The sequence below is a fragment of the Seriola dumerili genome, unplaced genomic scaffold, assembly GCF_002260705.1.
Source record: "Seriola dumerili isolate Sdu_G_001 unplaced genomic scaffold, Sdu_1.0 BDQW01000017.1, whole genome shotgun sequence".
Taxonomy (NCBI): Eukaryota; Metazoa; Chordata; class Actinopteri; order Carangiformes; family Carangidae; genus Seriola; species Seriola dumerili.
Genome location: NW_019174272.1, coordinates 3968163 through 3992456, shown reverse-complemented (window position 1 = coordinate 3992456; position 24294 = coordinate 3968163). Strand labels below are relative to the sequence as shown.

General features: G+C 39.3%; 2 protein-coding genes across 3 annotated transcripts; one reads left to right on the top strand and one right to left on the bottom strand.

Annotated features, from left to right (window-relative positions):
• The first annotated feature begins 9710 nt into the window (after positions 1-9710).
• klf9 (Kruppel like factor 9) lies at positions 9711-14285 on the top strand. Of its 2 annotated transcripts, XM_022758222.1 has the most exons (3): positions 9711-10521; positions 12082-12355; positions 12816-14285. In XM_022758222.1, exons 1-3 carry the CDS (start codon positions 10116-10118, stop codon positions 12895-12897), a joined length of 762 nt encoding a protein of 253 aa, XP_022613943.1. In that variant the 5' UTR covers positions 9711-10115; the 3' UTR covers positions 12898-14285. The 2 variants fall into 2 exon arrangements, with proteins under 2 accessions (XP_022613943.1, XP_022613950.1); XM_022758229.1 differs by having other exon boundaries at positions 12082-14285.
• Positions 14286-14443: 158 nt separating this feature from the next.
• On the bottom strand, positions 14444-22978 carry LOC111228936 (protein FAM219A). Its single transcript, XM_022755053.1, has 6 exons — positions 22756-22978; positions 21440-21539; positions 19659-19764; positions 19039-19119; positions 18884-18938; positions 14444-16340 (listed from the first exon to the last, which is right to left on the bottom strand). Exons 1-6 carry the CDS (start codon positions 22831-22833, stop codon positions 16182-16184), a joined length of 579 nt encoding a protein of 192 aa, XP_022610774.1. The 5' UTR covers positions 22834-22978; the 3' UTR covers positions 14444-16181.
• Positions 22979-24294: the final 1316 nt, after the last annotated feature.

Genomic DNA, 24294 nt, shown 5'->3' with positions numbered 1-24294 from the left:
GTCAGCGATCTGTATCATGCAGTGACTGGGAAAGTAAAATCTGCATTTGATTAGCCACGTGATAAGAGTGAATAGCTAGAAGCTATCAGGAAGAAGTGAGGAAGAAATTGTGACATGAAGACTGAGCTCAGCACGTGACAATATCCAGTGTTTTACAGCTCGTGATTGGGGCACAGATTCAAGGCATGAGTCTATATTAGTAAAGCAAATGACGGCAGGCAGTGCTTTGAAGGCCAATGCATAAGAAAGGAAATGAGATAGAAGAGTTTTGTTTTGAAGTGCATGTTGACATTCACATGCCTATTTACATGTCTACACACATACATGGTCAGTGAAGTCCTACATATCACTTGGAAATAAACTTATCTTCAGACCTGACCCCAGAGAGCTTTAACAAGTGCAATTGCAAAAAATGGGGACAAGAGGGCGCTGTGAGCCTACTTCAGAACCAATGCTTGCTGGGCGAACCTGATATGAACCTTCTTTGCCTGCACCTGACACCAAAAATCCTTCCATTCAACCAATCGTAGCTCTCTTGTAGCCCAGCAACTCCTCCTTCAGGTTTTGGCAGTGGCATTATGTTGCAATGGTTTTATACCCACCTACACCTAATGGATCCGTCCTTCATCTATTCCATAACTGTCATTCATTTGCTTTTCTCCTTTATTTATTTTTTATTGCATTTAAAGCCAGCCACTGCAAAAGCAGACTTTAAAAGAAAGCAGTTGCCCCATGACTAAGCCTATTATAAATCATACACAGGTCAAGAAGAGGTTTCTTAAGAAACAGCTCATTTATGAGTTTACTTTATGAAAAAAATAAAGCTTGAGAATAAGCTGTCGAGTATATGCATTCTAGCTGAGATTTAAGAAAGGCGTGCATTTTAAGTGACATGGAGGATGAAAAATGGGACTATTATTATTAAAAGATGAAAGCCAGATCAGTGTTTTAAAATTTTCTCATTTTTTTATTCTAGTGGAAGAAGTCTGGAGGGGAAGAAGAAGTCCTTCTCTGATAGCTTTGTAAAGATAAGATAATTAATTAATAGAATTCTTACTGATTTTTTTATGTTTATGTTTTATATTTCCTCGCTATTACAATTCATTTTAATCATGTTGCATTTATTTTGAGATTGATTCTATTTATTGACATTTTCTTGCTCATTGATAATTACAGTAAATGCCTGTTTGAATTACAAAATTAATATTTATATCTACTCAGTGATATTTTTGTCGAATTTTAAGTATTTTCTAATTAAACTTTTAAATTTAATAAAAGATGACCATCTACATGCACTAAATGCTGATGTATTATATTATTTATTAAATATAGAATTGTCTGATATACTGTACATTTCAATCATATTTAAAGTATTTAAAGTAGTTTTTATTGTACGTTTTATCAAGCAGCTTATGAGAATTTTCTAATGTAAAGTTGACATGGCAATACACAGTTGCCAGTATACCAAACTTAGGGTGCCTTTTGGGCATCGATGAGTATGTGGGGACTGAAGTGATTCAAAAGTCTGTGAAATTTCTCATCTGTTTCTTTTTCTTCTCTAATCACAGAGCCCGAATATCAGTAATTATTTTCAACATTTGGCTTTTGCATACTCTCATAGACCTTTGTTGTTCTCTTTAAACACTTCTGCTGTACAGAGTAGGGGACTGTTGTTATTAGTAGACTGTGTCATTGCTTGTATGGACATTTATTTGAATCCACCCAAACACATAAAGCGATATGATTGAAAATAATTCATAGCTAAAGAAAAAAAATTATTTGCACATGAAACTGAGACATATGTATGAGGATAAAGCATCACCATGAAGTTGGTGCTGCTGCATTAATTCTATTTTCTTGCTTGAATTGAAAGCTTTGACTTATCTCTGTGTTACAACCCAGCCTGCTGGATGATCCAAACTGTTAACATTCCTGCTAAACCTGACCTAAACTTTAAAGGGGTGCCCCAGCGATTTAGTACAGTACTTCCCTAAACTTACAAGAGACAGATTTAAGAAAAGAATGGTTAAAATTGAAGCAACAAAGGCCAAGATACCCTAACTTTTAGTCCCAAGTATGGGTCAAGCTTCTACAATTTCCATAATGCAGCTGAGTAGCATCTTTTTTATGAGACCTTGCCTCATCATTAAATACGTACAAATTTCAAATTCCTGATCCTCAAGTCTCCAAAGCTAACTGAACATCAGGGTTATTTTCTTAAATGTCAGAAAACTCCCTTCAGAACTACAAAATATATCATCATACAACTGTAAACTGGCTTTTATTTGTACAAACAGTGGAATGCCCCTTTAACCCAGTAACTACAACACCAACATAAATTGTACTGTTGACACATGGTCAGTATGGATCATTTAGGTTGGACAGACCGGGGGGTAACACACTTAAATACCTATAAGATGACAAGTAGGATGTTGTAGTCGGTCGATTCATACAAAGGAACTTATCTGCAATGTCCTCAACAACTATGTAGGTTACAGTATGTTTTAGAGAGGAAAGGTTGACCCCAAGTCAATGCTCAGGGACAACATTACCCCAGTGATGCAAGGTAGTAAGTATATCATGAAGTCGTGGTGGTGGAAGGAAGGAAGGAAAGAAAGAAAGAAAAGAGTTTGTCCACAGCAGACTTCCAATATAAACACTGTGCTTTATGAGTTTAACCCTGAAGCTTTGTGGATCGTAGAGAATCTATAGATTTTGTATTCTATGTCTTCAGAAATGGCAATAGTGTATGAATGAATGTCTTCATACCTGATTGACTTGTTCACTAATAGAAGTTTAACTTCCCGACAGTACAAACAATAAGGAGGTTTATGGAGAATTGTGTTTTGATAGAGAGCTTTGTTCATACACAGTTGACCCTTACATAGTGAATCCAACCAAAATTCGCCAAACCAAATGGAAACGAGCTGAGCCGTGCTCTACTGATCTGTTGTCGACACAACTGTGACAAACAGGCCTAACCAAGCAACGGTCGTACAGTTCAGCTCAGTTTTGCATGGCTAAGTATAAAAACAGATGTCGGACTGAGAGTTTCGACCCTTCTATTTGACCTGCTGTCACAGGAAATCAAAATGTTCTTTTCTTATTTCTTTATCCTTACAGTAAGGAATATGAGACAGCAAATATGTCTGTGTGTACATGATTCTCGAATGGTTTTGTGATATGTTGACATGGCTGTTGCGGAAGGTATTGACAGAAGGTGTGTGTGTGTGCGTACGTGTGAATGTGCGTGTACATGAACTGCGTGTGAATTCAGAAATGTTGATTACACTAATAACAGGGAGGCATGCCAACACAACACAACCCAACAGAATCTCAATGTACAGTATTTTTTAAATATTTTCCTATACTGTATCTTACAGTTTTGTGGAATCATGAGCAAATGATGATAATCAACAGATCTGCTTCCCTCCTATGACGACCTGTGACTCATAAGATAAAGAGCATTTATGTTTTTTCTGCAATAATTGCTGATGTTGTGCTTCTACAACCGAAAGGGACTTACTCCCCTGCTGATCACACTTTATGTAATGTCCTTTAAATGCATGCAGTTCTTCCACTCAGAGTGTACAGAGACAACATGTAAAGATGACTGAGAGAAAGATAGAGCGAGATTATAACATGAAATCAAAGTAGTGAGTATTTGGATGCAAATACAAATCTGTATTCTTCAATGTGAATAGGATCATGTCTGGCATGCATTGTTAAATAAACAATTAAATAGATTGGTATTCTGTGTCTCGCCTGTTTTTACTTTGCCCTGGTCAATGACAAAAAGACTTATAATGTGTATGGCAGATGTGAGAAATGTATGTAAAGTTAGAAGTGCGTTTAGTGCTATCGTATTTGTTTTAACGATGAGAAAAGACCAGCAGAGTTGTTTGTCACACAAGCTAATCCTAACCCTAACCCTTAGTATTGGATTGATGATCTAAAACCTGTAGACCTAAACATCAGGAACATCTGCATTTCTTTCACTCCTTTTTATGATTTAAGCTACAAACTGGGGGCGAGAGCTGTTAACCTCAATGTTGTAGAACTCATAAAACAACAAAGGCTCACAGTGTGTAAACCATCAAGTAATGAGCCACATCACACAAGCTGTTCTGCAGTTATGGCAGAATGTCAGACTCCCACCGCGTGCCACTGTCGCCTCCCATTGGCTGCTGGTGAGATGAGTGGGACAGTTGCTGCTGCAATGTCAAAACTTGTCCCACTGCCCTGAGGCATCTTTCTTACAGTTATTTTTTCCTTCATGGTATACCTCTGGCTCTCAGGTCTGGTGGGCTGAGCTTCTGAAGTCTGTAAAACACCCAATAAACACCTGTGTGTCCCTTTGTTGATTTAAACAAACTAAAAAGGACCACCTCTGCATTTATATAGATGTTTCTTTCAAACTCTTTGCTTCACCCTGCTTTATGGTCACAATACCTGCACACCTGTATTACAATACAATCAGTGCAGTAGTCCTGTGATAAATGTTTTCTTTGTAAAGCAATGTTCCCTTTTTTGTTAATACTCTGCCAGAAAGATGTTGAGCCACGTTTGGCACAATATCTCTTACAGTATAATGTAATTGGCAGAACCACACAAGGCCACAAAAATCAATGAATGCACACCTCTGACACAAATTACGAGATTCATATTTTCAGTGTTTAATTCAATTGCACCATCCTCATAGATACAGTTGTGGAAGAAGTCCCTTAACTTAAGTAAAAATGTTTCAAGTGAAGACCCTGCATTCAATAGTCTATTTAGGTAGAAGTACATCAGCAAATGTACTTACAATATTTAAAGTAAAAGTAGTCACTACTTACTTAGCTGGATTAAAATGATCATGTGGTGTGTAAAGTAACGGACAGATACATATACAACAGACAACCGTATGCTGAAATGCAGTATGTATAGCCTACAGTAACATAAAATGTAAATCCTCATGTGGCCTACAATTACACGCCTTACGTAAATGTACTTTTTTTTATTTTCCACCTCTGCATGCATGTTGCCTACGATTAATTTCTATATGATTCTGTTACTCTACTTTTTTCTGTTTCGTGATTTCTCACCAGCCACAGGGTTATTAACTCTCCACAGGCTGCACGCCGCCCTGTTATAGGCTAACTGTTGTGTCGCCATTGCGCTGCACTGCCTCCTGTTCCTCTCTGCATGAATAAACAGACTGCGCTGACACAGGAGGCCGCTGACTGGACCGGAACTTCCAGTCTGTCCTGTGGTTGTGAGGGTGATCATATAAGGGAGCGGGGTCAGCGCTGGTGCGTCAGCTCATACTCCACACGTGGAAAGGAACATTCTGTACTGGGATTACGCACGTGCTCCCTACTTATCTGTGCTGCAGCACACGCACGCGCAGGCACACTCAAAAAAAACAACTTCATCTTTGACACAATCACCATAACATGTCAACACAACAACATGATCCAGCCAGATGCACCGCGCACTCTTGAACTTTTGCACTTAAGTGAGAAGGGAAGTGTTGAGCAGCGACAGCAGCAGCCGCAGAAGCGCCTCCTCTTCCAGAGAAATGTTTACTGCTCTTCAGAGAGGAGGAGTTGCAGACTGCAGGCTATATGTGTCCGGCCAAGACCCCGGTTTCAACTAGTTTTTTTTTTTCTTGGAAAGTTTGGGGCTCTGCCACCGAATCGAGCAAAGTGGAGGCGGAGTTCCAGCAAGGGACGATCCGGGAAGAGGGCTAAAAGTCCCCGCAGTGTTTGGACTCACATCTGCGGTGCTCAAATAGGGACTTTGTTAACGCTCGTGCAGTCTTCATGAACATTTTATTTCTCATACCGTGTTATCAGTGGACATCACGATAAATCCCCTTTTAGACAGTGTTGACGGGATGTAGCCTCAATTAAAGAGGGTATTCTTTTGCAGTTATTTAGGAGAGTAGCACTTTTCTCCGCCTGTTGTGAAATATTGCCACGTTGGTATATTCCCAGGGTTTAAAATGTAGACAGTAGTATCATGGCCACATCAACACACAAGGTGATGTATCTCTGACAGAAGCACAGTGGCATATCAGGACTTTGCTTGAGTCGTGTGCATCAAAAATGAAGGGAAACACCGCTATGTCTGGGTCACTTTATTCACGTATAAACAGCATGTATGTAGGTCATGTCTGCACAACTCATGTCAAGAAAAAAACTTTCCCTCGCCAGCATTGCTTAATTCCACCTCCCCCAAAGCTGGTAGGATTTTCAAGGAACTTTGGCCATGAATGAACCACCCACTGCAATGGAAGCCCTCCTTTTTTTTAAGCGGTGGGTCTTGTTACACTTACAAGTGGGCTGGCTGCATTACTATCTCTCTTGCAGAGTGCATATATATATATGCTTGTGAATGTGCATGAATGAATGTGCATCTGTCAAACAGATTAACAGGTCCACTTTTTTTCATATGGACCCATTTGTCATATTAGGTAATAAGTTATTATGAGCACACACTTGTTTCATATAATCATGTTGAATGGACAGTGTGGTTATGGCCCGATATTTTCATGGCAGCTCATTGTCTGCTTCAAGTGATGTGAGATTTTACGCATTATAGATGCAAGATATGGCCATCACATGTGTTGAGGACCAGAGGAAAGACAACTATATAAGTGTGAATAGTGGTTTGGTACAATCAACATACATGTTGAGGTGCCTCATACATCACAAAATACACAAATGAGTAACTGCAAAACTCCCCAGACCAATCTGCCTGTCTCCTCTGCTCTGTATAAAAATGAAAATCATGAAGATATTTCTGTATTTATTCATTTTATTTGTATTTATTTCACCAAACAAATGTTCACTTCGAAATATTTAAACCCCATGAAAATGTAATCTAATCTTATTTTATTTGGAGCAGACACAGAGAAGACATAAAGGTATTTTAGCAAGCCATAACCCATCCACAGTCTCCACCCATTACAATTACATTACTGTTACATTCTATGCATAACACATACAGTCATTATAAGTAATTGTGATACATGCCATTTTTTAGTAATCTGTTTTCAGATTCATGTTTGTAACATTTTATGACTGTTGCTATTAAACCTCATAATGCATTATCAAGACCTCTTACAACAAAGCATGTGTGTGTTGTAATGATGCAGGTATCTATATTATGAATTTCTAAACATAATGCATAAAGTTCTAATTTCATTTATTCTTATTTTATATATAAAATTGATAGAGTGAGCATAAACTAAATAACTGGACAATGTCTTTACTAGTAAAGACTCTGCTAGTGTGTTTTGTCCTATTTGATGATAGTGTTGTTTGTAGTAGCATAGGCAAAATAAAGGAGAAAATAGTCGTGGTGTGAGGAGCAGTGATGGCTGGCATTAGGGGAGTGACTCTGGGACGCCAGTGATCACTGTCTAGCCTCCTGGAGGTGTCGTGGGACCAACTAGACGAAACACTGGTGAAAGGAGGTTCCCACCTGATGACCCCAAAGACATGTTAGTCATCGCTGCTCATTAGTCTGTATAGCTAAATTAATAGTTATCATAGGACTTAGGATGTTAAGCTTAGGGAGCTATTCACTGAGTCTGGTCCATTTTCTGTAGCACAAGTTTCTTGTGTTTACCTTAAAAAAGTAAGGGAAATGAAAAAAGGCCACATTCATACCAGGACCAGTTGACTGTTAAAAATGTGATACAGCTGATGTAATTATACACTTATTTGTATGTTTGTGTTTTTACTTCTGTTTCTCTTGCAAGAAGGAAAAAAACACACAAACAAACACGCTGGCCATCATGCATTGACAAGATAAACCAACGTCATGCACAGTGTGAATTTGCATTGGAAGAGTTCAACTGTGGCTCTGAGGACACTTGAGGACTGTGCTAATTTAGGATCAGCCCATGGTTGTGAAACTGGGACACAAAGTGAGACCTGTCCACAGCTAACGCATTATGGGCCACAGTGGCTGGGTTGGATTACATCAAAGAAAACAAACCCCATGACACAGATGTACGTGTCATCACCTATATAGTGATCTGACAGCTCTGGTTGGATGCCACTACAGCTGCTATTATGTGGAGGTTACCCAAACAACTGTACTGTATCACTAGTCAGTTTCTTTTTACCAACAGGCAGAGGTCATCAACTATTGCTCATTTAAGGGGGCACTTATCTATCAATCTAACAATAAACCTCAGAATTATATGATGCCCAAACTATGAGGATGTGTTAAATGAAAAATCACAGTTCAGACCCTCTACAATTGCTGCTTAAAGCACAGTAAGCATACAATATATAGACGGACTGCTGTGAATAACAGCTGCTTCATTACATACCTTTGCCTTAAACGTGAACTGCTTGCACGCTTTTACCTTCACTGACGACAGCAGAGCAACTAGGTTAGGAGCTGTAGGCGGGACATTCAGTAACAGCAGCGTCCACTGGCTCCGCGTCTTGCAGGTTGTCATCCAAACATTGAGCTGCGGCCTGTAAATGCAAAGTCACAAGGAATCTATTGGACCGCACAGCCAGTGACATGATGTAGCAATGCATATAATTTGTCGTTATCATTAAAAATGTTAAGTGTGGCAGCTGAGTGAGGGACATGCATGTGTACATGCTACTTTTGAGCAACCCTGAAGGCTATCGTTTCTTATTTTTCTCTCGAACAAAATGAATGTTCATTCCGTGCAAACCTGCATAATCGTGCTTATGTTGGATCAAACGAAGAGTGAATGCACTATTTCAACCCCTTGCAAGTGACTGTACAAATATGACACTGAAACATATGTGAACTATAAAATAAATAGGCTTCCACGACATGCTGTCCTCTCTAGCATAAAACGTTTTAGGCAACAGCGTGGGATTGGGGGCGTGATGTGGTTATGTGCCTAAAGCACCCTGTTGTAATGTTGCATTCGAGTGCCTCTTTAGCACGTCGAAAATAGGATTGTCTATGATAGCAAATGTGCCCGATAACAGGAGCCTTTAAGCCATAAAGAAACATATATGCTTTGAAATATTGTGGGAGAATGAATAGGACAAAATATACACAGTAAAACATGTGAAATAGACACGAATATCTTTCCTTCCTCGTTATACGATCAATAAACAGCTCATAACTTTTTTTCACTTCCATTTGTGGCATCAAATCAAGAAAATCTCAATAAACGATTTGCAAATAAAACTACAACTCTAAACCAGTTGTTCCAAAAGGAAAGGGGGAAATTTCTGATAATGAGTGGGATGATGTTTGATGTAGTTTGGACACACTTTCAAAGTGTGTCCAAACTTTTGAGTGGTAGTCTACTGTTTTTAACATCAATTTGCAAATACGTCACTAAACTAGATGTAGAGTTTCAATTATAATCAAACACACACTGTTCTGTTTTCCATCTTTATCTCAAACTGTGAATGTAATTAAAATCTAATGATTAAAAAAACATATTCATATTTTAGATGAACTTTTCTAAACATTTATTCTGAATTTTTTTTTTTTTTTTTTTTTTTTTTGAAGGTACTCTTTTTTCCCGATCACGTCAACTACTTGAAGGCAGCATCCTCCTGGATCAGCCCTTTTTATGTCTGTGATTGGTCAATTGTCCCATCACTCACTCCTGTGTATAGGCGATTCCAAAAAACAAGTCACGTTTCCTGTCAGCCAACCACAGCCCTGTTTTATTATGACACCGCGGGATTCCGCGAAATTGTTTCTTGGAGTTGGGAGAAGTGCTGCTCGCAGTAAAATAGGACAAGTTGACGCATGTGTGGGAGCGCTGATAAACGCAGACACAATAGCTCAGTCGGTAAACGCAGAGTTTTATTGATTCGTCATTCAGAAGAAAAGGGTTCTAGAAGGAGTTGGAGAAAAGCCGGGAGGCAATTTAAACTGGTATCTTTCAAGAGGGGGTGTTTATTTATCCGCCCTGTAACCTCAACAAGAAAACGCAGCCTTTGCGGAATAGTCACATTGAAGACGACACGTGTGGATGGTTAACCACATGTTTTCGGGAAGGACTGCGGTCTGATCACTTCATTGCATCCGTTTTGTCGGATTGTTTTATACAGTGTATAGATACTCTCGATAGTTTCTTTTCTCCATCCGGATCTGCTACAGTGATGTCGGAGGTTGACGTCTCTTCAGAGTTTGTCCCCAGCCGACCACCGGGGCGGACAGAGGACACGTTGAAAGAGAACCAGGAGAACAGGACTTTGCTGATGGTGGCAATGATTTTATTGGACTTGAACAAATGCAATCCCAATGTTATCAGCACTGGGGCCAGCAGATGTCTCGGGGGCAGCGACACCGGCACGCAGGAGAAGGTGGAGCGGGGGAGTTGCCGATTGAACGCCGGGGACAGCCGGGGCCCGGTGGGAACTAAACAGTCCCGGAACAAGAAGGCGGCAGTGGCAGTGGTAAGGAGACAGGAGTCCCCTGAGAAGAAGCACTCCTGCCCCTTTGCCGGCTGTGGGAAGATGTACGGCAAGTCGTCCCACCTCAAAGCCCACTTAAGGGTCCATACCGGTAAGTGGAGGCTCTGCTTGGCAACTTGGGAGACACGCCTACGAAACTAATGGGCTCGGTTCAGTTGACGACAGCGAAACCGCTCTGCGTCACTTCTGCCATTATTTTTAATTTCAGACGCATGTTGACATCACTGTTAAAATTCTATTGGCTATTTCTAGGACATCGAATATGTTGACGAAGATGAGTGACATAGCAGTCTGTGAACATTTAAGAATTACTGTAAGACATTAAAGCTGCTATGATGATGTCATTATAAAGTCATGATTTGATACTTAAGAATGTGATATAAATATGATGATCTTAAAGACCAAGCCTACAGCCCGTGTTGTGTGTGTAATGTGACATGAGAGGCCACATGTTCTTGCTAATGAATAACAGATTATAAGAAAGGTGGTCCCATGAATTTGTCCCTACTGGGGGTGTGACTGACCGGGGCGAATGTGGGATGGGGGAGGGGCGGGGGTTGTTCTTTAATGTGCTATTGACACGCACCCTGCGAGCTGGGAACACCGCGTGCCGCATGATGTTATCCGAATAATGACTCAAATGATTGTTTTTCATCGCTGGTTATCATATAAGAGATGCAGCTGTTTTGTGGTAATGTATATCATATGTGTTGTAATAACAGCGATTGACAGTGTAGTAAACACCGACATATTGGCTTATGATTCACATGCAGGTCACTGCGACACTGTTGTCCCCACACGTTCTTATCCCGAGGTAACCCTCCCTGCACCACTATTTCCTCATACGTCATCCCCCTCCACCGCCTCACTTCGGGTTGTAAACAAGAGCAGACATGTGGTTCAATAGAGCACGTGGAGGAGGAGAAGATGGGGGTGGGGGTAACCATCGTTTTTTTTCTTTTTGTGCTTTTTTTTAATTCACGAGGCTCTTATCATGACTCACCATTTTTAAATCAATATGTTCTGTTATTGTTCCCATAAAAAAGTGTCTATGCAGGCATTCCCATTTGATTTGCCTCAGACAAAAAAAAGTTTTGGATCTGTACTTTGCCCTCATCTTATGTTCACTTGGTTAATTTTGTATCTGTTTATCTTATTGCCAGCCCTCCCTGTTTCAAGGTAATTACAGTATTGAATGCAAATGATTATTAGGATTAGTTTAGAGTGAAGGTTATAGCTTAGATGTGCACTCATGGGTAACCCTAATGTATTCTTTGGGGTTGCCAATCCCAGTCTCATTTTAACACTTAAAAAAACATATTTGACATTGTTTTCTTCTTTTTTCATCTTGAGACTTTTGAAATGACGACATGATTCAGACATAAAAAATGATGCATTATCTCTGTTTGACGCAGCTGTAAAAAAATGTTATGGACTTTTTATTATTAGACTTTGCTGTTAAAAGAAGAAGTTACCATTTGAACAGTTTTCTCCATAATGGGTTTTGAAAAGGTTAGAAGAAAAGAAAAAAACAGTTATTTATTTATTTACACATATACCAGTGGGGTCTGTGTGTGGTAATACAAAACCTGTGTGTGTGTGTGTGTGTGTGTATGTGTGTGTGTTTGTGTGTGTGTGTGTGTTTCCTCAGGTGAGCGCCCCTTCGAGTGTACCTGGTCCGAGTGTGGCAAGAAGTTCTCCCGATCAGATGAACTGACACGTCACTATCGTACACACACGGGTGAGAAGCGCTTCAACTGTCCAATGTGTGACAAGTGCTTCATGAGGAGCGACCACCTGACTAAACATGCCCGGCGACATGCAGGCTTCCATCCCAGCATGCTCCAGGGCTCCAGTGCGGCTAAGAGACGCCGCTGCTCCCTGTCTGTGTCCTCTGATTCTGGTGACCAAAGCCCTGCAGGGGTGTGAGTTACACCCAGCATTGTTAATTACTGTAGTATATACTGTACATATATACATAATGGTACATGTAGTAGATACAGAGGCTTACACAAACATGGACACACTCACACGTGTGGTGTGCACACTTACATGCAAATTCCTTCAAGCCAGACAACCCAACCAGCCAGGCCACTATTCAGAGAGGTTTTCTGCTACGCATGTAACATTGGGCAACAGCAAAAAAAAAAACATTTTGAACCTGACTGTAATCAAACTAGAGCTTCACCCTCTTCTTCCCTGAGGTGACTGGTATTTATTTAGGGTTATTCAGGGTCTGCCAGACAGGTGTAGTTGTTTTGACATTTGTAATTATTTTAATTTGTGTTGTGTGATGTGTTTTCGTGGAAGAATCTGCCATCCAAGTGGTATTCATGTACATATATAGTTTTCATAACCACTATGTGTCTTCACTTTGCATTACAGACTTTTGCAGATGAAGAAACAAAATCTTGCGACTGAGATGTTCCCAGTGTGTCAAAATGTTTTGGGAATAGTCCTTCAGTGAATGTTATTATTGCACACATAAACACATACTTCCACTTGTACAATTATTCTTCAGTCCGGAACAAGGCAAATGTACAGTATAGTAGTATTATCATGTAAATAGATTATACATACCACATTTCAAATGGATGATATACTCATTATACTGTAGTTAAGTGTTATTAGAGAGTAATAAGACAAAGCTATAATATAGAGAATTACAGAGCTTGGATATTTAATTTCATACATTTGGCTATGGACTTAGTAAATCAGGTATACTGTGAGCTTGTAGGTATAGGCAGTGTGTTTCCTGTGTTGAAACATAAATGTTGTCACATGATGATGAACTTGCAAATAATTGTACCAAAACACCTTTACAATACTTACAACAAGACCATAATATATAAGCAAACCTCATGCATAAAGAAAGTTCATCTTTTGGGTTCCTCTTTCAGGCTTGCATTGTGTCAGTAGTACAGGAAACATAACAGGGTAAAGCCTTGAAAAGCTTAAGTGGAAACTTGACTTTTTCACTTTTGTGTTAAGACCACAGTGATTAATGTTTAGTAAAAGTGTGCAAACTGTAAACAGGAATGTCTGTGCCTTTTAAGGGTTTTGTAGCAGAGAGAAATTTCTACATTTTCAACCTTTGGAAATACTACGTGAACGAACATTGTCAGATTATTTATGTTGATATTCAATACTTTGAATATCAATGACTGTCTCTTATATATGCCAACAGTGCCAGTTGCTGTACATTGAAACTAACTTTTGTTTACTCTATATCTGGACTGAGTTTTATCAGGGAAAAATGTGATTCATGGTCATTTCAACTAATATTACACCCCCTGGTGGTGACATGGAAGCACAACATTTCTCACAACAGAAAGTCATAAAACCTTTTTTATTTTCTGTCTTAGCATTTTAAGGCACACTCTCGTGACTGGTTTATTTGTGAATCAATGAATTCCATCATGTAGCATGTTTGTATGTATTCGTTTGGTACAATGTATTTTTTATTTGTCTGGTAATCTTTTATAATATTACTAATAGGATGAGAAGTCTTATTCGTCCACTACAGTAGCCAGAAACATGTCATGATGTCATTAGATTTCTTTTTATACTTGCCACATAATGCATTGAAACATCCAGGTAGAGTGTAAAGTTAGGTCTAGTTAACCTAGAACACAAACTACATACATTTGTAAAGTGAAACGCTGTTTTTCTTTGCTGGCATTATGACAACTGTGATTAGATGTTGGTGCCTTTCAGGTCGGAGCCCTTACTTCTGATGTTACTGTACTGTAATCAGGGACTGTCAGTACAGACCCCATGTTATCGCAATATACATAGCTGTGTAATAATTACTGCTCAAAAGTTTTAACATTAAAATAATTTTTTCTTTCTAAATATGTGCTCATTACTTCTTTCCTACATCACACACCCATATCTGACACTATTAACGTGAAGCTTAAATAAAGAAATCCTCTTCTTTAATATCAAATTAATAATATAATGCAGAGGTGTAACAAAACAGTAAGGTAGAACATGAAGCGCTCCATTAGCTTTGTGTTTATTTGTTTTCATACACCGCACATAACAATAACATTGTTAAATACTGGAATGGAAGTGTTTACAATACAAGAAAATCATTTAAAAAAAAGGAAAACCAAAGAAAAACCATAATCACCCGTGTCTAAATGTAAAAAAAGCATAACTTTTTAGACAGCAAAAGCTCTTCGAATAAACTAATTTATCAAGATGGGAATAAATACACATCTTTTAAACTTCTCTGTACTTAAGGCATACTCCAATTGCAAATAATCAACTGATTTAAGGGAGAGGGGATCATAAATGAAGTCAGTGATCCTTGATGTTGCAATTAAAAAACTATTTCCAACCTATAAGTCAAAAGAGACAAATAGATGCCATCTCACTCTTTATTTTGGCATTGTATGTCTGTATGCATGCATATGCATGTATGTGTGTGTGTGTGTGTGTGTGTGTGTGTTGTGTGTGTGCATGTGTGTGCATGTGTGTCTGTGCGAGAGAAGAGAGGATAAATCTTTCTGTCTGAACCTGTATGCTCCCTTAATGATCTGTGGTGTTAAGATAGAAATGGGGAGGAGGGAGTGTCCAGTGATCAGGTTCTGTGACACTGACTGAGAAAAGATAGAGTAGGGTAACACAACAAACTGTGCTGAAAAAAATCCAAAGCCCCCCTCCAGTCCCTTTGGCCATGATGACATGGGCATCATGTGTTAGAGGGTTGGTGCAATTATGCGTGATCTTCCCTTTTGACACAGTTCATTTCAGATAAGACACTGTCACTGCTATGCAGGAAAGAGTACACAGATATGCGCCTGAAAAATAAAAAACAAAATGTGCAAATTCCAAAAAATACAAATCAGGCTAGTGCCACAGCAGTAGAATGTGATTGCACAACAGAAATGGGGCAAAAATCAAATGTGCAACAAGCTACTTGCTTATTTTATTCAATTCCGTTATTCAGTCTGGTGCTCTTCATGCAAATTGTTCCTCAGCCATTCACGTTTATACATTCATCCCTAAACTGTGTAATGAAACATCCAAGCCAGAAGGGCAAAGAAAGCTCAAGTGTTGAAGGTGGTGTGAATGAGTGCAATGACCTGGCATGTGCTACATAACAACCCTGTACAGTACAATGAATACAGTACCAAATATCCTCTATTTGGGGTACCGAGACCGCAGTCCACACTTTTCAAATATTTCCACATCAACACATACAATCATTCTGATCCCTCAGGTTTAAAAAAGGTAAGCATTTAAATAAAAACTTAAAAAAAAACTAGAAAAATGCAAAAATGCAGCCCAAAATTCAGGTAAGCGGAACTGTTGAGTCAGCAGTTATGATAATGTTTCTTATTCTTCAGGGAAATTGAAATCACTTTACAGCATCAATTGACCCCTTGTTTTCTGTCTACTAACATCAGTGTGTTAAGTTACATCATGTTCACCAGGAGAAGGGCTCTCAAATACAAGTGCACGTCCTACCATAGGAGGAAACCACCACTTTTAATCATATTTTAAATACATATTCAATCTTTTTCACATATTTTCCTTCTCCTAGATTTTAAACCAAAGTTTCTATATGTTAATTTGATTATTTGTCATTGTCATTATCATCATAGCACTTAACTGTCATTACAATATTCTACCAATGTTTCACTGTCGCTGCTCTGGCGGCGAAGTAAACTCACAGCAGATGGAGATCAGGGGTTATGTTGTGTGGAATGGGGTACGGGGCAGAAGGTCAGAGAGGCGGGGTTACTGTATTTGACAGGTGGTGGAGGAGGTTGCCTGGCAGCACATGCAGGTAGGGTTGACTGATTTTGGTGGGATCAGATCCAGGTCCTCGTCGTCGGGGATCTCGTCTAGGCGGTAACCATCTTTCAGCAGCTGGATGTTCAGATCTTGGTTGATTTGCTGGAGAAGGGACAATAGACAGAAGAGGTTGATGGGTTACAGCAATGTGTCCCAACCCCTGGGCTCAGGACCAGGAGACCAGAAGCATTTTCTACTGGGCCACAAGAAAAAGGTATGATTCTGCCATAAAATGGTAATGGTGAATACTTATAATATAACAAAACACGCTGTTTCACTCCCTGTTACTCCCACAACTTATTACAGTAAAGTAGGCCATCAGTTTGTGAGGTAGCTGTCCATCATTAGCTACATGATCTGAGCACGGTTTGCTAACCCTCTGCACATTTTGTTTGAACTTGGGTCAGGTTGAGAGTTATTAAGAAATGTCTGTGTGCGCGCGCGCCCAAAATACATACATAACACGCAAGAGCCAAAGAAACAATGCTTACTGTAGCAAATGTGTTGCATTAGCCTAATGAAATGACAAGCTCATATCACTCTCATGCCTATCGACTCATGCTGAAACATTGCTTAGCTGGTACCAGCAACTTCCTGGAGTCTCCACTGGTTGACTGGCGACTGCTCCAATAATATGGAAAGCCAAAAGGTTCATAATTCGTCTCAGTTTCTACGGCCCTTGACGTATAGTAACGCCCTTCTGAGCGCCACCAGGCGTTCAAAAAGCGCCTGGCGAAGTTCAATTACAAAACGTCTAGTGATGTTAATTGACCCCTGGTGCTATTTACGCCAGGCGTCGCCAGGCGCTTATTAATCACAACGGCGTTTTTAAACGCGTGGTGGCGCTCAAAACGGCGTTTACAATACGTCAAGCGCCGTGGAAACTGAGACGAATTATGAACCTTTTGGCTTTCCATACAGTAATTGACAAAATGTTGAGCTAAACCTTTACAGAGGTTATTTTTTAAGCTTTCTCTCTTGCTGAATGTGGGTTCTTGCTGGGAGCGGGTAGTGGTGATCGGCCATCGTCTTTATAATACAAGAGGTTATAATATGCCCTCCGAGCAGTGCTACGCCTAAGGGGCAGATTGGACGCCACAGAGAGCCATTAAGGTAAGGTGGCGAGACGGGCAGGAGCTAGCTGGTTAGCGTGCTAACTTCAGTAGAAGAAAAAACGTGATATAGACAAAAGTTAACGTTTGCGTTGCTTTTCACCGCTGGAGACAGTTCTTGGCTCGCATAAGAATTAAGTTTGATGCTGAACTCACAACTTTTCTTCTAGACTGGTAAGTAAACAACTGACGATGCGAACATTGACTATGTAGCAATAGCAAAACTTAAGGGTAGCTTCCTCAAGAGTTTCTTTGGCGAAGGTATGGGAGACATAAAACGTTTGCGTGTGTTTTAATATATAAACTGCAAACTTCATGTTAATCCTAATCCACCCCCACCTCATTGACGAGTCCACAACAACAACTACAACAACACTGGTTCACAGTGCCAATAAAGGTTGGTAACTTGTGGGTTATAGGGGGGTAAAAATAGTGCTGGACACTCAAGGACAGGTAGACATCTAAAGGTACAGGTAAGAAATCAAGCGTGCTGATTGTAATGAGATGCATCATTTGTGATTAGATCTTGGATCTGTGGATTTGAAAGTCTTCATTTACCAAGACCTACATGAAAAAAGAAATTCACCTGCTGAAGTAAATGACTTGTCTTGAGTTTCATGAGAACAGAGACAATGTATGATGTACAACATACAGATATTAAGCTTATAACAGACTGGCTTAAAGCTAACAATGGTAACCATGGCAAAGAGAGTTATGGCATTTTCACAGATGGGTGTGAACTTTGTCATGAACGGGGTGACTGTCCTAGTGTGATTGTTTTTTCTTTTTAGCAAAAAAAACTTTTGTTTGCATACAAAACAGAAGCAATGTCTTCACTTTAAATCCCAGCATTTACATTTTTATGTAAACTCTCAGTAGACAAGTAGATAAACTGTATACTGTAATGTACTTCATAAACAATAACCATAATTCTCTACTTTGTTAAGCCACAACACAACAACTCACAACTTGCTGTTGTTAGCTTGTACTAAGAAATAGGAGCGAATGGCTAAAGTGGGTTACATTTGCTGTTAATTAGATAATTATTTCCAAAAACTAAATAAGATCTGAACACCTGTGGGCTTGTAAATATAACCTACAATATATCCTCGAGCATGGACTTGTCAGGGACAGAAAACTGATGTTGAGGGTGGGAACGAGAATTCCTTTAGGGAATAAATTTGACCATGTATCTGTGATTAGCTCTTATATTTGCAGCAGTGCTGAAAACATTTGCAGGAGCAGACACTCAGAGATTAAATTTCATTTGTTTCCAGCTTTGTTGCTCATATGTTTGTGTACAAGTGCGTCTGCAGTGTAATCATACACTTGCAGGGAGAGCACGGGCCTACAGAATTAACATGGCTAAAAATGGGCTTTCTTCAAGACTTAGCTTATAAAATCCTGACTCTTGGCTTCTTGACAGTCATGGAAAATGGAGGGAGGATGGAAAATGGATGAAATGAATGAGAGAGCAAATGTGAAGTAATGCAGCAGAGTGCAGATACATATCTGCACTATAACACATCTCACCTCAGCAGAGGAGTATCCCGACGATGAGTATCTAGACATGTCAAAATCATCATCACTGGGAAAAAAAAACACAAGTTAGCTTGTTTGTGTGTTTATGTGTTTCTCTAGTAAAAAAGGGAGGCAAGAAGTATATTTATGAGTGTGTGGATGTTCACCTGTCTGTGTCTAGGGCCACCAAGGGCTTCTCATCTGGGCTCTGGTCTAAAGAGGAATAGCCTTTATTGGGCACTACCAACCTGTGGGGAGGGAACACAGAGAGAGACAGAGGACAGAGGAGAAATGATCATTGGAGCAGAAATAGCATGTAACAGAAGAAGAGGTGGAGGAAGGAATATAAATTCACGAACAGGAAGGGGTGAGTAAGGACTAGCAGAGATGATGAAAGAAAAGCAAAGTGCACCTGGAGACAGTATCACAGATGAACTGAATAACAACAGAGGTATGAGGTTTAATTCCTCGGTCATCTTACAAAGCCTGAATCAATAAGACAATTTTTCTTTAGAGCCCTACTCGCAGAGAAAAGAAATGGATACATGAATAAAATCCATCTATTCAAGTCCATTCAAACATGTTTTGGATATTGCACATGAAAATTTATATACACAAAAACTTCAGCTAACTGAATCATTTAGCTGTATAACGACTCAAGTTGAATTTATCACAAAAACATAATCTATTTTAATTACTGTCATCTCTCGGAACGACACCATCAACCAACAGAAGATGGAGGTCTCATTTTCTCCACTAACCAAATACCACAGCGCTCACTCCTTACCGTGTTCTGGCCATGACATTGTTCTTCTTGGGCTGCTGGTTGACTGGACTACCTACTGTGTTGCTGTTCTTCAACGAGCCCTTCCTAGCAAGCTCTCTCTGTTTCTCTGCACAACATTCACAGACACAGGAACACACACATCAGTTCAGCTTGAAATGACACCTGAGTGGCACAAAACATGATGGAATAAGGTTGAACTAATGTCATCTACTTAAATGCTGTAATTTTGCTTATAAGACAATTCTTAAATAAACCAGGAAACTTTTAAAATTTGCTGATGTGACAGCATGGCATTGCTGAGAGACAATATGATGTACGACAAACATACTTCTTGACTTTAAGCTGCATGTCATTTTGTCACATTATAAACTCTGTGAAAGCCTGCTCAGGTTTTAAGATTTGCGAAAGAAGAAATCAGTATAATTTAAACAGACACACATCAGGAAGTGGGATGATCGGGGAATCCAATTGGGTTTATTTCTACTCAAAGTCAGTTTTCACTTTGAGAAGACCATGACATCCTTTCTTTCTGAACGTGACATCAGGGCTGATCAGTGTCCACAATTTACACAGTGAGCAGTGTTTGATGTGATTAAAATCCGAAAAGCACAATTCAGAAACAACAGAATTCTAATGTGAAATCAAACCCTCTTGCCTTTTCCCGTGTGTTTGATTCTAATCAGTGATCAGATCATACATGATGTTGATGATTTAAATGATGTCATAAATGCTGTTAGTCTAGTCTGAGAGTCTGAGCCAACCATGACCTAAAGTATAATGCATCAGAGACCTGTTGTGAAAAGCAGGACTAGCACTAGAAAATGTATATATACTACAGTTTTAACCCAGAAAACAGTTTTAAAAGGCTATCAAATGTACTTTCCCATCTCAAGGTCACAAAGGCAAAGTGACTAGTGTAACAAGCATGCATAATTAAAGGGATATGCTCTGTTTTAAAGATAGGAATTTTTTTGAAAGTGTTTACAAGTCAGAAAAAGACTGAACAACCAGTAAGATTCAACGAAGTACAACTGTAGTCATCATTATGGTCTCACTTTCAACAAACGGCATGGATGAAAAATGAAATGAAATTCTAAAGTGGCTGTTGCTGTCATGTAGGTGGAGTTACATTTTAAAAGGACCCTTTATAGGCATCTCTATCACTTAATAGTTTTCTTTTTTTTGAATATTCATGGTTCTTAAAGGCTTTAGCTAGGAAACTATTATGGCAGGAGATGGCAGGTAAAATAAAGAAGTGCTGCTACGAACCACTGGACTCTGTCCAAGGTGCTGAAATGACACTTTAAGGACTAGCTTTTCATAAACAGAAGAGACTCAATTTTTCCAACTAAAAAGGCCAGACAGGCTAATTTTTCCACAGATATCCATGAGCCAAAAAATAAAATGGATTTGAGCTGAAACTATTAATCTATTAATCGATTATTTGATAGTAATCAGCAAAACCTTTTGTTGTATGGGGACTGTTATTGAGGTGAAAAAAAGCAATTTGAAGGCATCACATTGGTAACCCTTTACTCTGAGAACTTTTGATTGGCATTTTTCACCATTCTGTAACATATTATAGACTAAATAGTTAGTGGATTTATTCTAAAGTTTGCCTTGTGCTTCTATGAAAACTGATTCCCCTCGTATCTCTGTCTTGTCTAGAGATTATGCCGCATCAACAGTCTTTTCAGGACATCGAATTTACAGCCGATTACAGGATATGCTGATTCCCACAGGCAGAGACTTGGCCTACAAATACTGAAGCTCTTACTCACCTATTTTCATCTGCAGGGGTGAGGGCTTGTAGTTGATAGTGACAGGTTCTCCCTCTCTGGTGTCTGAGTCTGCCTCTGAGGCTGTGGACGAGGCCGGGTCCTGGAGGCAAATAGGAAGATGGCATGGACAGAACGATGAGCAGAAATGTGCATTACTGAGGGCTTGATGAATAATTTACGTCTTTTTGTAATGCATAATAGACCCTTCTATGCCCAGACAATGTGAATAAACAGTTCATAAAGAGATAAAACGTGAGGAAAGTGTCCCTCTCTATAAAATGAATGCCAGTTTATAAAGTGTTATGTGGATAATTTCTCTGAAAAATATTTATACCTTCACACACATACTGCTTGAGAACTGAGAAAGAATCCTTTTAAAACAAGTTAGGTTTTGTTACCTCCAACCCATAAGGCAGAGATTGAAACTGAATAAAAATAGCTCTTACACTTTCTCATTTGAACAAATTTTAAGTAAATGCAAAAGTTTGAACTTGATTTATTCCAGTAACTCTGGGATCCTTTGGTTCCTAGATCTCAATTTAGAAACTTCTCCTAAAAAATAGATCCTCTACTCACAGGGCAAAGTTTAGGAGGAAAAATACGTTACACAAGGCAGGGGGATGTATGTGGACGCCTGGAGACAGCAGGTCAGACTGCTCAGGGTCTAGTCTGGCTCTCTGGCGGCCCCGGCCGTGGGCAGCAGAGGCCGCCCTGCAGGCTGCAGTAACCCAGGGCCCCGCTACAGGCCACGGAGCGCACCGCCAACTCATTTATACTGTTTTTTAATCAAAAGACGGTGGTTTAGTGGGATATATGAGAATATATTCGAGATTAAGAGCCGTTTATTAATCCCGGTAAGGCCATACAAGTGGCGTCGAAGCCGGGGCAACTTGCTGCATGGATGCTGAGGATGTAGCAGCAGTGTTGGGATGGGATGCTTGTTTTCGCCAGACATGACGGATGCTGCTCACTACGCAGCAGACCGGACGCTGCTTGTTTTACACATAGGAGCAGAAACGCCAGTATATGGGCAAATGAGTTATCCCCTGATTGGTTACACCGCTGTTTTACTGTTTAAGTGTTTGTTGATAGCAAAAAAAAAAAAAAACTTAATGTAAATACTCTATTGGTAGGCTACATGAGCCAATATTACGCATGGCAGGTGATGGATTTGTTGGGATCCCAAAGCATAACATCATGAATGGCAGGCCTCATACACTGAACATCCTGGAGTAATAATATCATTTTAAATAAGAAAACAATACCAAAACACTGATCGATCATCCAACATATAGCAGCCAACAAATCTGACTTACCAGCGGCTGCATCTCAGCCTGCATCTCCGCCTCCTGTACGGCACTCGGCACTTGAAATCTGTCGATTTCTTCCATCATTTTGGCAACGCGCCTCTTTGCTCCCTTCTCCTGGAAACTGAATATAATGGTAACCGATCGTTATCGCCGAGACTGCGAGAGATCTCAGATTTGTAACAATCTCTGTAGTTCTCCGGTGGCGAGCTTCATCCCAGCAGGCAGTATGTCGACGGTGGTGTGACTGGTTGGGTGACGGTGACTCCACCACCCACTTCCGGGTGGGGTATCCCAAGCTAGGGTCGGAGGACCGAGAAGGGGCCTTTTGAAGAGGACCAAGGTGGTCCCCAGCAAATTGATTACAGATTATTATCAATATGACTATTGTGAGGCAGTTTGTTCTTTTTTGTCTCTCTAATGCATATCAAATGTCTCAAATTAAATTTAAGTGAATAAATCAAGATTAACCATCTCCAAACTATCTCAAAAACAAAATACATCTTTAAAAGGAAGGCACTCTCAGAAATTAAGTATTTAATGTTTAAATGCCGGTCGAAACCCTGCTGACATGTAAATACTCAGGACATTTCCTTATTACAAAAATACTAGAAAGACCAGAGGCAGACCACTTAACAACTCATCACTCAGGAAGTCAATTAACAAAAATCTCTTTTGTGGAATTTCAATTAAAAGTGAATAAATTACTCAGTCAAATGAACAACTTGGAGCCAATTAATTAATTACAGCGCCAGTAATTCAGTTCATCAAGGAAAAAACCTATGTCTGATAAAAAAATAAATAAAAAAATCCAGTAGGATATTACTGAGTTTGAATATATTTGCTTTCCATATTACTTAAGCATTTAGTATGACTATAATGAACTTAAATTCAATCAAGATATAGAAACAGCAGGGCAGCCATTTCTGCCTCATGGTGTCACTCAGCATCCTGCTTGCTATGAAAGTGATGAAAATCAACAAAGTACATTTACTCAAGCATTGTGCGTACAGTTTTGAGGTACTGTAAATAAGCCTATTTCCACTTCTTAACAATTCAACTCAACAACTGTATGGTACTCTTAAATCCACAGTCTTTATCTGACATCTATAATTACTTTTACAGATTGAAATTTCTCATTAACTATATGATGAGCTCATAGATATGATGCAGTGTTATCTATTAAACTACCAAACAAGCAACTCAACTGGCTACAGCCCTAAAATGCTGTCTCCATGTTCATCAGCAATATTCAAATAATATAATATATAGCACTCTGAAATCAGTCATTGTGTTATAAGTGCTTTTACTTTTTATTAACATTTTGCTGATAATATATCTGTAGCTTTACTTAAGTATATTTTGAGGACTTGTGATTAGCATTAGTATAATGTTTAAATAAACATTTGAGACATTGTCATTTTTACCTCCAAATGATTAATTTTGATAGTCTTCAAAATCTTTAAAAAACAACACATTAACAGAAACACTTATAATATATATATATATATATATATATATATGTAATACAATCCAAATTAACTAGTG

What these genes read in the sequence shown, in the direction of transcription:
- klf9 (XM_022758222.1), top strand. Translation starts at nt 10,116, where the DNA reads ATGTCGGAGGTTGACGTCTCTTCAGAGTTTGTCCCCAGCCGACCACCG. An exon ending in CCACTTAAGGGTCCATACCG is followed by an intron (nt 10,522 to 12,081) that starts GTAAGTGGAGGC and finishes GTGTTTCCTCAG; the next exon opens with GTGAGCGCCCCTTCGAGTGT. An exon ending in GACCAAAGCCCTGCAGGGGT is followed by an intron (nt 12,356 to 12,815) that starts GTGAGTTACACC and finishes TTTGCATTACAG; the next exon opens with ACTTTTGCAGATGAAGAAAC.
- LOC111228936 (XM_022755053.1), bottom strand. Translation starts at nt 22,833, where the DNA reads ATGATGGAAGAAATCGACAGATTTCAAGTGCCGAGTGCCGTACAGGAG. An exon ending in GTGGCCCTAGACACAGACAG is followed by an intron (nt 18,939 to 19,038) that starts GTGAACATCCAC and finishes TTTTTTTCCCAG; the next exon opens with TGATGATGATTTTGACATGT. An exon ending in CGGGATACTCCTCTGCTGAG is followed by an intron (nt 16,341 to 18,883) that starts GTGAGATGTGTT and finishes TCCCTTCTCCAG; the next exon opens with CAAATCAACCAAGATCTGAA.